At 39.5% G+C, this 13907-nt stretch overlaps 2 protein-coding genes across 2 annotated transcripts; one reads left to right on the top strand and one right to left on the bottom strand.

Annotated features, from left to right (window-relative positions):
- Positions 1 to 1410: 1410 nt before the first annotated feature.
- On the bottom strand, positions 1411 to 2301 carry LOC111619359. Its single transcript, XM_023361069.1, has one exon. The coding sequence runs from the start codon at positions 2299 to 2301 to the stop codon at positions 1411 to 1413; it is 891 nt and encodes a 296-aa protein (XP_023216837.1).
- Positions 2302 to 3724: 1423 nt separating this feature from the next.
- Positions 3725 to 4483, top strand: LOC111619358 (E3 ubiquitin-protein ligase Siah1-like). The gene has a single exon (XM_023361068.1). It carries the CDS (start codon positions 3725 to 3727, stop codon positions 4481 to 4483), a length of 759 nt encoding a protein of 252 aa, XP_023216836.1.
- Positions 4484 to 13907: the final 9424 nt, after the last annotated feature.

Raw genomic sequence — 13907 nt, 5'->3', positions numbered from 1 at the left:
GGCATTATATAGTTGAGTGAGTTGACTGGGAACAAGGCTCCAGATGATTTTGGCCAGTTCTGGAGTAATATCGTCATGTCCTGGTGCTTTTTTATTTCGGAGGTTGTTAAAGGCATTATCAATCTCATAAAGTTGAAAGTCGGGGTCGTTTTCAGTGTGAATGTCTGCATTGGTTTGATGTCGAATTCTTTGATGGATTTCATTGTCATTTTCCTCTAAATCCTGCAGGCAGAAGATATCAATTTTTCTGTTCGCAGCTAGGAAAAAATCTTCCCCTGCTGTGTTAGAATAGAGAATTTGACTTTTCCTTAGCTTCCTGGTACAGAGTCTTGTTATAAATCCCCATGGGCTTTTTGTGGCCTTTGCACAGTAATTTTCCCAGGACTTCTGTTTGGCTTTTTTGATTTCACTTTTGTATATGTTCAAATGGTGGTAATATTGCTGTTTGTTGTGATTTCGTTGGGGTTGCGTGTGGCAGTTCTGGTATTTCTTCCTTAAATGAATATTGTCCCTCCTAAGATTTGTCAGATCAGGAGTCCACTATGGGACGGATTTACGTTTGTTAACATACTGGGGAATGTACATTTTGCAGGCTCTATCAATGATGTCAATATTATGTTCAATGCTGTGGCAGGCTTCATCACTATCGTCATGGTTGCAGTCAACTAGGTTGGTAAAAAGAAATGCCTGTAGTTCATTCCAATTGGCGCGTTTCAGGTTGTATTTCAGTCGTGGTTGGAAGAGATTGTTGGGGGATGCAACACCAATCTTGAAAAAAATAAATGCATGATCATCAATATTGTCGTCCAGGATTTTCCAATCATTAATGTGTGGGTAACATTCCAAAGAACAGGCCATCACATCAATCCAGCTGTGACCCTGGCTTGATGTGAAGGTAGGCGGGGATGAAGGGTCGTTAACAACGAGCAGGTTGCTGTGGGCATAGAACTCTTCAAGAAGGCGTCCACAATTGTCAAGACGCTCTCCCACCCAGGTAGGGGAGTGGGCGTTAGTGTCCCCGGCCAGAATAAAATAGACATCAATAAAGTGGTCCATAATGTTTTGTATATTGTTGAGCATAAGCTCGATGTTTAGGTCTTTGGGCAGTAGTAGTTTATCAAAATGTGTCTTTTGCTGTTGATAACTATCTCAGTACAACAGATATACTGTGTACTCAGTGCCTAGTGGTGGAGAAGAGATAGTCTGTTATTGATGACAATGGACACAGCCCAGGGGTAATTGGTAGTGCCGCTGAGTGGAGTGCAGGTGGATGGGATGCAGGCCGGTTTGTTATTTATACAGTAAGGCTCCTGACAGAAAATAAAATCGTATTTTGGCATGAGAGAGCTGAGGATGGAAGTAGCTGCAATGCTCCTTCCAGCATTATACTGCAGAAAACTGATATAGTTATTAGCATATTGTTCCATAGTCGATTTGTTTTAGCAAGTTGTATTTGATACGCTGGTAGATGTGACAGAAGCTATCCCGTGCATTATGATCGGCATTACTAACTTTTTCATGTTTACAGTTGATGCAAATTGGTTGTTTGTCTTTTTGGTTGCAATCTTTAAATACATGTTCACCCGTGCAGTGGCTACATGTTGCAGTGGTCTGGCTACAATTTTTAGTAGTGTGACCGAATCTGCAACAGCGATAGCACTGCAGGACGGGGCAGAAATCCGCCACGCGACACCTGGGCCATTCCAGGTTTACCTTGCCCAGAATTAACAACTGCTTTCGCAGCTGGGGTGTGACCTCGATCACCCAATTGGTAAATGGTTTAGTTTTCTTTCCCATTGTGAATTTAGTATTTAATGCCCCTTTGAAGTCTTCCTCAGTGAAATTTTCAGATATTGTATCGTTCTGATTGTATAAGAGTTGTGGCAATTCTTCATGTGCGATCAGTGAAGGCACGAAGTACATTATGAGATTCGGTAGACGTTTCTTAGGTTTTTTAACAGCAATCTCCGAAATTTTATCCTCAATATAGTTTTGAAGTTTTTGGGCATCAGCTGCCTTCTTAAGCTCGAGAGCCAAGCCGCCGTTTCCTATATTACGTATTCGTTCAACTCCAATATTAAGTTCAGATGGTTTTACTTTGTCATAAATTAATTTTCTTAAGTTATTGCAGCTCTTATCATCGCTATTGTGATACAAGAGCAAGACCTCAGGCCTAGACATAGGTGTTCTTGGGATTTTTGTGTTGGTATTGGGATTGACGATCTTGCTGGATCGGAGAACAGTACTATAAGTGATGGGTGTTTCAGCAGGAGAGAAATTGCTGGGGTGGAGCTTTTCCATCTTCTCCTGTACACTCTTTTGGTTTTCTAAGATTTCCTGTATAGGGCCATCAGTAATAAGCTTTTCTAGTTTTCTAGAGAGCTCCTCAGTTTGCTCTTTTGGGGCTACATAGTTTAGCTGTTCAGCTATATTGTTGACGTTTTTGCTGATCTTATCACTAGTGTTGGTTAAGCCATCGATTTTGGTAATAATCTGTCAATTTTTGGTGGAGGTTAGAGGGATGATAATTGGATGAAGGATGGATTCTGGGAGGCAGCAGGACAGGCATAGATGCAGTTATGTCAGTGAGCAAGGACTCCTTGTGTCCAGGGGACATGGCTCCCTTACCAGTAGGAGTGCCCAAAGTAAGTGGAACACTCGAGGCATTAGTCTTATCCGTAAGATTATCCGATGGGCAGTTATCCTTCATAGTGGATTCTGCCAAGTCGATTATTTTTTGAATTTGATTATTTATATATCTTGTGTGTGCTTCCGTGCTGAAACGCCCGTTATGGTTGTCAACAAATAATCTTTCACTTTGTCTGCAATTCTGTAGGCCTTGTCCAGGAACTCCGAGAGCTTGCTGGAATCCATGTTGAACAAGTATACACAGTAAAGTTGCTATTACAATTAAGAGTATGGAACAAACGAAATCAACTGTCGCAAAAAGCCACACACCAAACAGCTAGCTCCCGCCGAGTGGCTAACACGACCACGTGGTGGACACAACCTTTGTCTATGGTAAATAATTTAAACCGAAAATTCTCGCGAACCGTTTAAAAGAATGAAACCAAATTTATACAACATTTTACATATATCTAGGTCAATATAATAACGTAACGAAAGTAGCCTGGATCCAAACAGGAAGCACGAGCGGGGCCGACAAAGGCCAAAAATAACGGGTGCTTATAATATAAAAAGTACCTTACCAATTTTTAAAATATTAACACTTACAGAATCCTTAAGAGTTACTGAATATAAAGATATATAAAAATCCAGGATACAGCGAAAAATAACCAATTAATGATGATCGAAACACAGAGCCAAAATTACTATCCGATCCTTGGGATGAGTTTATTCTAAACTCTATACCTGTCCCATCACCCGAATTAGTTAGCGATCGTGAGAGTGAAAAAGCCGAAGAGGAAAGAGACTCCGCCGAGTCCGAAACGGAGGCAGAAACCGAAATTTCGCCTCCTTATGCCCTTCGGAGTTGCTGTCCGGTTGCTGAACAATCTTGGGTTATGCCTCGGCCCCGTTGAGTCCGTAGTCGTATTCCCCGATTTATCTCTCCTGCTCATAGCCGACGCTCCTCGCCCGAACTTAGCGAGGATTAAAATGGAGAAATTGATCTCCCATAACCTTATTTAGTTAAAATTCATTACATCAATAACGTTCCTTATATGTACTTCTTCTTCCTTACAGAATTATGGCTTCTATAACCATGGATAAGTCCTTGGCCAATTTACTCAGCTGTCCCATTTGTGTAGAGATTGTGAGATCGCCAGTATTTCAATGTTCAAATGGACATATTGTTTGCTCGCAATGTAAGCCACGTATCACACAATGTCATACGTGCCGGGAGGCTATGGGAAATATCCGTAGTCTCGTCGCCGAACAAATCACCGCCTCCCTACGGTTACTCTGCATGCACCAAGCTCATGGATGCCCCGAATATCTAACAACCGAAGATCGGGAGTTTCATGAACGGCAGTGTCCATTCACCCCTTTCCCATGTCCCCCCAGGGACTTGAATTGTCTGTGGGAAGGAGCGCGATCACTTATCTCACCTCATCTTCAGCAAGCTCATTCGCAGATAAACAAATATAATCGATCTTCTATCCTCTTCCTTGGTCTTGATGCAGAAGGACCTAGTCCACTAATATGGGCTACCCTCTTAGCCTGTTATGGACATGAATTCCTCATCCTCGTCACCAAGACCCATTCAGAAATTCCCCACTTTTCTATTAAGGTCTATATCTTAACCAAACCTCCCTCTCTGTCCTCTTTTACCTATACAATTAACTTGAAGCGAGGACCTCACTCACTTCAATGGAATTCTACCCATATTCCTCTCTGGGAATCTATCGACACCTATGACCTCTATTCTCCATTAGAACTTTCTGCCGAATCTATTTACTCTTTCGGTGCTTTCCATAATTTTAAGTTCATTATTACTATTAATGTAAATGATACCGATTAATTGTACTATTCTAATATTTCCAACCTGCTTTCCAGCCATGGATAATCCTGATAATCAGTGGTGGGACTCTTTCGTTTCCTCTCCTTCCTCCCCATCTCCAGAACGAAAATTTATCAAGGGACCATCCCTCGAAGCTGCCATCAATTTCAACTGGTCACAGTACCGACATAAAAATACCCCTGCCACACTAGTGCTTCCTGTCAATTATGAATGCCCTCCACATTTGGAGACAGCATACGTAGATAAGCTAGCATGTATCGAGGCTTACTACAATCCCCCAGACGGTATCTCTTCTGTTACGGCCTCACGAACTCCGTTGTTCCCTCCTTCGCAGCAACCAGAACGTTCTCGCCAGAATCAAGCTACACGGGGACGAAAACAATCTTGACACTAGGGCGGTCAAAGTTCTTCATAGCGAAGCCAACTATTAACTATTAACTCAATTTATGTATTCATCCCTCACTACTATATGTATATCTAAGCATATAATAAAACAAGAAAAATTTTACCCAATAAATTATTATTTTTTTTATCCCAGTAACTAGGTTACCGGGGATAAAAAAATTATTATTAGCGACAAATAGTAAATATAGTTAATAAAATTGTATAGTTGATTCTTGAAGATGAAGTATAATGATTCTTGAAGATGTTGGGCTTGGTTCATTGGTGGCAGTCACATTGCCCGGCAAACTGAGAATCTTTGCCAAGATTCCTTTAATCACTTCTAGTGGATACTTTGATATGTATGAAATCGTAAAATTCCCTACTTACATTCCTACCTTAAAAACCTTTATACAAATCCAACCCAATTACCCTCTCCATGGATAGACAATCCTATATGTTGCTGCAGAGGCATGAGTTTTCCATTTGTCAAACAGCCATTTTTTCTTATGTTCATTAGACATTCCTATTCACAGAACGCCCCACCAGAGTTGTGAATACTCGCTATTCAGCGGAAATGAAAAGAAGGTCAAGGAACTTTGCACTCGACATATAGTCCCGAAATATAATCCAATTTTTAAGCGCATAAATCGTCCCGGAGTATGGATTTATTCCATGTCTGAGCCACTCACATTAACTATCCGATGTCCTGCTCGACATCAAAAATCCCCTTTTTTAGCCACCACAAAAAAATTAAATCACACTGGAATGATTTTCCTGCCGAATGCCTGTACCGGTTTTTTGCCCGAAATTATTCTTACCCCACATTTTCAACAACAATCCACTCTACAATTGGAGATCGCACAACAAGTAATAATTCCACCTATCAAACAAATACTAAATCAAACCGAGATCCAACTGTTGCAACGTCTCCAGGAAGTCGGCCCAAAAATAATAGATTCCGCTTCCCATTATAATTATGATATAAAATTGGCCGAATGAGATTTGACCGTAGTCCAATATGATCTTGAACACCTGCTTCAGAGAACAACTGAATCCGCTCCCACGTATAACTCGTTAGTTATCATGAAATCATTACAGGAGGTCTAGGTATTATTATAGGAGTATTTTGCCTCATTTGTTTTATCTATTATTGTATTCATAACAAAAATACTTGACCAACTCCACCTTCACCCACATCCTACCCGGAAGAACTCCCCCTACCTACTATAGAAGAGGGAAATCCCAATCCAAGGAACCCGAAATAAACACCGCTTCTCGAGAGGCACTGCCTCGAAGCAACCCAACACAACGAAACTGGAAGCCCATTGTTCAGTCATACTAATGACCCTTAAAAGAAGTTCGTTTCTTTCCTATTATTTAGCTACATACCTTTGTTTTTCCCCTTCCATCACCCTCAGGATTATTGATACATTTTTACTTTTAACCGAAGATGAATTCCATCTCCTTATATGTATTTTTCCCTTTTTTAAGCATCATGGCATCCCCTGACACTGACAAATCCATCACTACCTTATTAAGCTGTCCTATTTGCTATAATTTGATCCAGGCTCCAGCTTATAAGTGCGCAAATGGTCATCTGGTTTGTTCCACATGTAAGCCGCAAATTACACACTTCCATACGTGCCAAGAGCCGATGAGACACATCAGGAGCTTAATTGTCGACCAACTCACCTCGACCTTAAGACTCCCGTGTAAGCACTGACAATATGAATGTACCAAACTACTTCTCGAAAAATTTCAGGTATCACACCAACTAAACTGTCCCTTCCAACCATTAGTTTGTCCTTTCCAAGACCAAAATTGTACCTGGGAGGGAGAGCGTTCTACTCTCCCTTCCCATTTTCATAGCGCCCATCCACAAATTCCGGACTTGCCCCGGTTGTCACTACTTTTCCTGGGCGTCCATTCCAACCACACCCCTCCCTTAAAGTGGGCCGTTTTGTTGTCCTGTTACAATCAAAAACTTTTTGTGTGCGTCACCAAACATGATAATCTTACTGTCTCCATTACTTTACATTTATTAACTTCCTCTTTGCCTTCTACAACCTTTACCTACTTTATCGCTTTCAAAAAGAGAGCCCAGTCCCTCCAATGGACATCTTCCCACATTCCACCATTGGAAGCCTCCACACTTTCCCCCTGTCAACCTCCTTTAGTGTTGTCAAGTGACATTATCTATTCTTTTGAAGCTCATAACAACCTTAAATTTTTTCTGTCCATTACTACATCTTAATTCAACTTTATCACCCTTCCAGATGAGCAATCTCAACGAGTGGTGGGAACCCGACCCACCAATCCCTGATCAACCCGCTCCGCCTGAGGTCGACCCAGCGTCCCTACGGACAGCTATGGCCTTTACCAAACTACAAAGAGAAACAGGAAAAACCCCTGCCACGCTCATCCTACCCATTGGACATAAATGTCCGACCAATCTAGAAGCGGACTTCCAGGAAGAAACGAACTTAACAGAACAAACCTATGAAGAAAGAAATACTTTTCCTTCCCCTACGCTTCGAGAACCCCCATATTCCAACCTCCTCTGATGTGAGGACACTCCCGACCACTCAGACCCCACCAAACACACCGACCACATTGTCCTTGTCCTTAAGAAAAACAATTTTATAACCCCCTTCTTACTATCAGCCATCATCAGTTCCATGACATTATTTTACTATTATAATATACCTATTTATCCCTTATATCCACCTATATATNAAATCAATATATATAATGTTTATAGTTTTTAAAAATTATAACAGTAAAACATGCTTATATTATTTTTACAATAGTTAGTATAATTAGTTCAACTCAATATCTGTCCTTAACAGTAGTCCATAATTCAAACAATAGAAAATAGAATTTTTGAACATAATTTAATAAAATATTCCTGTTTTCTGAGTTGCGAGCTGTTAATTGTTTCACATTTCTTATAATAATTCTTCTTTCAAATTTGTTGAACATAATTTAATAAAATATTCCTGTTTTCTGAGTTGCGAGCTGTTAATTGTTTCACATTTCTTATAATAATTCTTCTCTCAAATTTGTATTATTTTATTTATCTCTTAATAAAAATAAGTTTTATTATCTTTTGAATTTTTGTTATCTCCTTGAATTCAATACATTAATGATATTAATCCCTAACATCACTTTACCGAAAGAGAGTAACACCACAAACTGTGTATAACTTTGCATACCTCTATACCGTTCTAAATCAATAACCCTTTTATTCAAGAAATTACTATTAATACTTACTTTGCCTATAAGGACAGTGCTTTTTAGAACTCAAAGACTTCTAGGCCATGAAAAGAACTCATTTATCGACTTCAACGGTGCCTTCTGAACTTCTAAGGCAAGACTATCTGATGTCGTCACTTCGAAAAAAAACCCCAAATTGCCATCCTAAACATCGACATATATCCGCCACGCTGAAAACCCTTTCACCTGTGACCAGCAATTCCATAGAAGTATTGACCTTCGACCTTCTCTCCAAGAACAAAGAAAGAAGAACGAACAACAATTCTACGAACTGTGAACTGTTACCCTCGTATCCAGGTCCACCGGAACTTAAACGAACCAATCCCAACCAGGAAACTATGATTAAAAGGGAAAGTATTTCCCATATATCTGTAAATCAACAACCCACTTACTGTTTGTAATTACCAATCTATAAATACATTCACGGTTGTATTAATTTTCTTTTATATATCGCTTATATATTACCTGGCTTCTTTTTACAATTACATGTCGGAAAATTGTAATTGTAATCGGGGGAAAAAAACAGGATGTTTTTATATTCCCTTATGGAAATATTCCTTAAACTTTAAGAGAGAGAGTAAATTCCTATGTACCTCAGAGCAAAAAAAAAAAATCAAACTTGCTCCTTAAGAACAAGTATGATTTTAGAAAGGCCGAAGCAATGTGAGAAGCGACCCGAATCCAGAACAATTAAATAAATCAACAGAATTATAATATTAACTATAAAGTAATTTTAACAAAGAAACCCTCCATTTTCCCGTTTTGTTTTTTCGAAATTTTCCAAGGGAAAATGTTCATCTTTCCGTCCCCGGAGTAACTTCCTTTCACAATGGAATCCGCAACTGAATCACCTGGACCTTATCCAAAAAATTCTGTAATTGGTGAAAAATGATCGCGAGACCAGAGGGTATAAACAAGAGGTGAGAACTGACAGGGGGGTCGACGTCGCCTGACACGAGCCAAGTCGTCCACGCCTTACCTCACCCCGGGGAGACATTGCCGAAGCAAATCCTAGGAAACTAATTCAAATCAACCGGAAGTATGACCAAATATTGTAAACTCTCTCTCGGCGTGGTCACTTCGAATTACGCGTGAATAGTTAATCCCTGTATGTAAGGATAGTATTGTAGCACTTCGCGACTATTTCTTTGTTTTCTTTGTTGTTTTCGTTTTGGTTTTTCCCTCACCCCTTTCGTTTTGTTTCGCGATGCCACCCTTCCCCGGTTAACTGTGTATTGGCAGCCAGATTGGCAGGTTGAGGGTCACGTTTGGTATATCCGGTTTGTAGGGTATATAAGATGTGACCCACATGGAATAGGGGCTTTTTGTTTCTGGGATTCCCGGCTCGATTGAAGCGCTGAAGAAAGAAGAAGAAAAGGATTGGCATCGGAATAGGAACTGTGTGGCTGTAGACTCTAACTCGCCCAAATAAGAGAAGATCGAAGGAAGACTCGTCGGCACGTAGTGGTTCTTCAAATGTTTTGTTTGCGGCCAAGATTTTCTTTTGTCGTGAGTAACGTTCAGTTATTTGTCTTTGTTACGCGCCGTTCTTGTCATCCCACTTCGCCACGTGTTGTCAGCCCCATTGTTAAGGAAGATAAAGGAGGAACGAGGTAAACGTGTGTATCATTGATTCGGATGTGTTATTGTGTTATTAATTCGCGATTTGTGTAATTATCCCGATTGGACTTAACGAACTTTAATTAAAAACCCTAATTGTTGTGAGCTGACTTGTCCGTGTGTTTTTTTTTGTTCAACCCTGCAGACTCTGCTCAACAGGAAAATTCAACAGTACGTTGTCTAAATAAATGTTGTTTTGTTGTTAAAAGTCGTCTTTACTTCGAGTATCGCTCACACTTTACCGACGATCCCTCTCACCTCCTCCACTCGACCTGACAAAAGAATCCCGACTTTCCGGAATAGAAAAAAACCATAAACAAGCCATCCACTGACCAGTGGGCAGGTCTCACCAAACTGTTGCCTACCAGAAAGACTTCTTACCTCAGGCTACCCACAATTTGAAGAAGCTGTAAATCCTCCAAAAAATTAGAACGTGAGTAACAGAGGACATCAAAATATTTGGTGGAAGGAAAGAGAAACTTTCAGGCCTGAAAATCACATTTATCAATGTGATGGACTACAAGAAATACTGAGAAAAGTAATCAAGATCCTTCTTATTTCTGCTGTATGTTTTTAACTCCTAAGTCGTCATCACTGTCTTCCATTGGAAGCACTTGTTAACACAAAAAGTATGATGTACAGGGGCAAGACTACTAATTTGAGGTGGACGGCATATATTTTAAATTAAATTAAAAATATGATTAAAAATTGCAGCCCGGTTTGTGACAATGTCACAGTAAATAATTGCTTGTTCTTCTGTTAATTTGTTCTTACTTCAAACATCTAAGAAATTACAAGAATGCAGTCAGAAAGGCTAAACAACAGTCTTGGAATGAATTTTGTGCTGCTGCTGGTCGCAACCCTTGGGGTTTCATAATATGTTTCTGTACTGACAAACTGAGACGCAAGCAAATTCTACACTCAACTGCTATTGGACAAAGTTTTATGGAAGCAGCTAATAAAAAGATGGACGTATTTTGTCTTCCAGATTCCCTAAACCAAGAAAGTGATTACCAATGTGGAATGCGGGAGGAAATATTTAAGGATATAAATAATACTAGCAATACCCCTGAATTTTTGGATGAGGAAACTGCTTGGGTATTTGCAAATTTAAATATTAAGAAAGCTGCTGGATATGATGACATCTCGCCTGACTTGGCAAAGCATATATGGGACATAATACCTGACAAACTGACAAATTTATATAACACATGTCTTAGACATGGAATTTTTCCTAAACCCTGGAAACGAGCAAGAATTGTGCCTGTCCCTAAACCTGGCAACCGGATGAATGTCGGCTAATCTCACTTTTGCCAGTCCTTGGCAAAGTATTTGAAAGATTATTGACCAACAGGCTATCATGGCATCTTGAAACCAATTATTACTTACACAACAATCAATGTGGGTTTTGTCCCTAATGCTCAGCACCAGCTGCAATAGAAAAAGTCATTAATGGTGTAAATCGATTACTCGAGGAATATAGGTATGTACTTGCTATCAGTCTTGACATAGCTAAAGCTTTTGACAGTGCCTGGTGGCCATCGATTTTGCAAAGCTTAAGAGATAGGCAATGTCCTGCAAATATATATAAAGTTTTCATAAATTATCTTGATCACAGAACTGCAGAATTAAATTGTGGAGCACATACTGTATACTGTGATGTGGTTAGGGGTTGCCCACAAGGCTCTGTATGCGGCCCACTTTTGTGGAATGTCGTTTTTGACAACTTTCTACGACAAAGTTGGACATGAGACTATAGCCTATATGCAGGATCAGCTGTGGAGTCGTGATTTGGGGAGGCAGCAAAAATTTCAGCTCCTGTTTGGATTACGTTTTCTCGACTCAAATTGGATTTATTGTGTTGTGCTATATATTGCTGGATTCAGGGTAAAGAGAAGAATCGTTTGATACCAATTTTGTGGGTCTCCGACCTCTTTTTCAGGAATTAGGACCGGACTAAAAGTCACCTTTTTCAGACCACTTTTCCGGACGCCATTTTTCCGGATTGAATCTCAGGGGTTTAAAGGGTTGTCACACATGAGTACTGTGGGTAATTTTGGTTAAATTTGGCCCATTAGTTTTGGTACAATTTGCGTTTTTAATTTCTTTTGAGTCGGGGCTTAGCGGGCTTTATTGGGCTAACGGCGGGCCATCTGCTTTTTGTTCTTTGTTCTTTAGTATGTTAGGATTACAGTAACATCTTGTAAAATTTTGGTTGGGATATTTTTACTAGTTTTTAAATTAGAATAAGTTAAAAATTAAGCTAAAATTTTCGCTTTTCTCCAACTAACGGGCTTGGTAACGGTCATTGACCTCGTCATCTGCAACGGTTTTAATGGCTTTTTAACGGCGTTTTAAACGTATTTAACTTTATTTGGGTTTTATTTAGTATTAAATTGATTTTAATTGCATTTATTTTATTAAACTTATTATTTTGGTTTTCATTGACATTTGATTTTGTCATTTTATTTTTATTATCATTATTTCGTTATTATTAGTGATTATTTTGCTTTTCGACATTTTGGTATTTTATTAATCCCTCACTATGGAAGACATAATGGAAGATTTTAGTCAGATAGGGGATATAACATAGGAAGGGTTACTTCAAATGACTCTTGATGGCCAAACAAGTGGTATAGAAGGGGAAGGCGATAATGTTAATGGCAACATAAATAATAGTGGTCCCAATGGGGACCCGCAGTGCCCAGGGAACACGGAAGAATACCTCATTAAAGAGGCGGCACTCTGTCTCGAACGTATTTTTGAATTGTGTCCCCAGTCTAGGACGGTGAGAGTGCAAGAGAGAGTAGAGGTTAGGGAAAGGGCATCAACTGTGTTTGCTGCATTAAATCAGATGTATGGAATGTTAAGAGAAATCTGCAATAAAAAAAGGGAACCAGCTTTGCCAACAATTTCCACCCAATTGTCTTATGCCCAGGTGGTAGCCACAGGCACCAAACCAAGTAACATGACAAAATCTATATCTAAATCCTTGTCGGCAAAGATACATAATGAAGGCATAGGCGGCAACCATGCGGTTTTGGTATATCCAAACATGGAATATAACGACAATGCTGACAATTTATTAACCAGCAAAGACATAGCTTCAGAAATCATGCAAAAGGTTAAACCTCAAAAGCTTGGAATCTGCGTTAAGAATATTAGAAAAATAAGAAATGAGGGAATCTGCATAAGGGTTCATAACAATAATGAGGGAAGAGTCTTGCAAAAGGCCATTGAGGAAATAAACACTATAAAGAGTAAAATAAAATGCCATATCAGCGAAGGGCGAAGGCCCAGAATAATATTATTAAACGTTCCCAACGCTACCGAAACGGAAAATTTAATCACTACAATCTATAGACAAAATGATATATTTCACAACATGTCCCTGGAAAAATTTCAACAAGAATGCCATATTAGTACAGTATTGACCAGAGGCAATATCAAGGAAAATTGTTGTACAATGGAATTGTCGGTAACACCCAATATAAGGAGCATCAGCATAAAAGTCAAATATTTATCGATTAACTGGGCCAACGTTTGCACAGACGATTTCATCCCAATCACTTGATCATTTCATCCCAATGATATATTATATATATATATATATACATTATATTTTCCTTCATGGTTTATTCTCCTATCTTGTCTGCAAAATTTTTGGGCCAACATGTTTAATATATCATATATGTATATGTGTATGTATATACAAACATCTCCAACCCGATATATAATTATAGCTACAACCAACAGACTGCCGAAAATCTATCGGGCTAGTTTTATGCTACTTATTAGATAAATTACGTAATCAATTTGGTACTAGAGGTAAGCGTTAGGCGCCATCTCTTATTAATATTAATAATTATAAATAATTTTAATTAATTTAAATAATTTGGAACCGCTGGGAGAAAAAATCGGCCCGGAGCGGGACTCGAACCCACAACTCCTGCTTACCGTGCAGATGCGTTGCCAGTTACGCTACCCGGACCTCCGATCCGATCTCCTCTTCCAGCGTATATAATCTAACTACTTAACCATCGACGGTTATTACAACGCCGGCTGGGGACACATTCAGTGCCCACGTCCTACTTCCCATACGGCTCTCAACCGGCCATCGCAAGCCCCGGCAAGGCGTAATATA

Source organism: Centruroides sculpturatus, unplaced genomic scaffold (assembly GCF_000671375.1).
Source record: "Centruroides sculpturatus isolate CEXI.00-Female unplaced genomic scaffold, Cexi_2.0 scaffold174, whole genome shotgun sequence".
NCBI classification, from domain to species: Eukaryota; Metazoa; Arthropoda; class Arachnida; order Scorpiones; family Buthidae; genus Centruroides; species Centruroides sculpturatus.
This window is presented reverse-complemented; position numbering and strand designations above follow the sequence as displayed.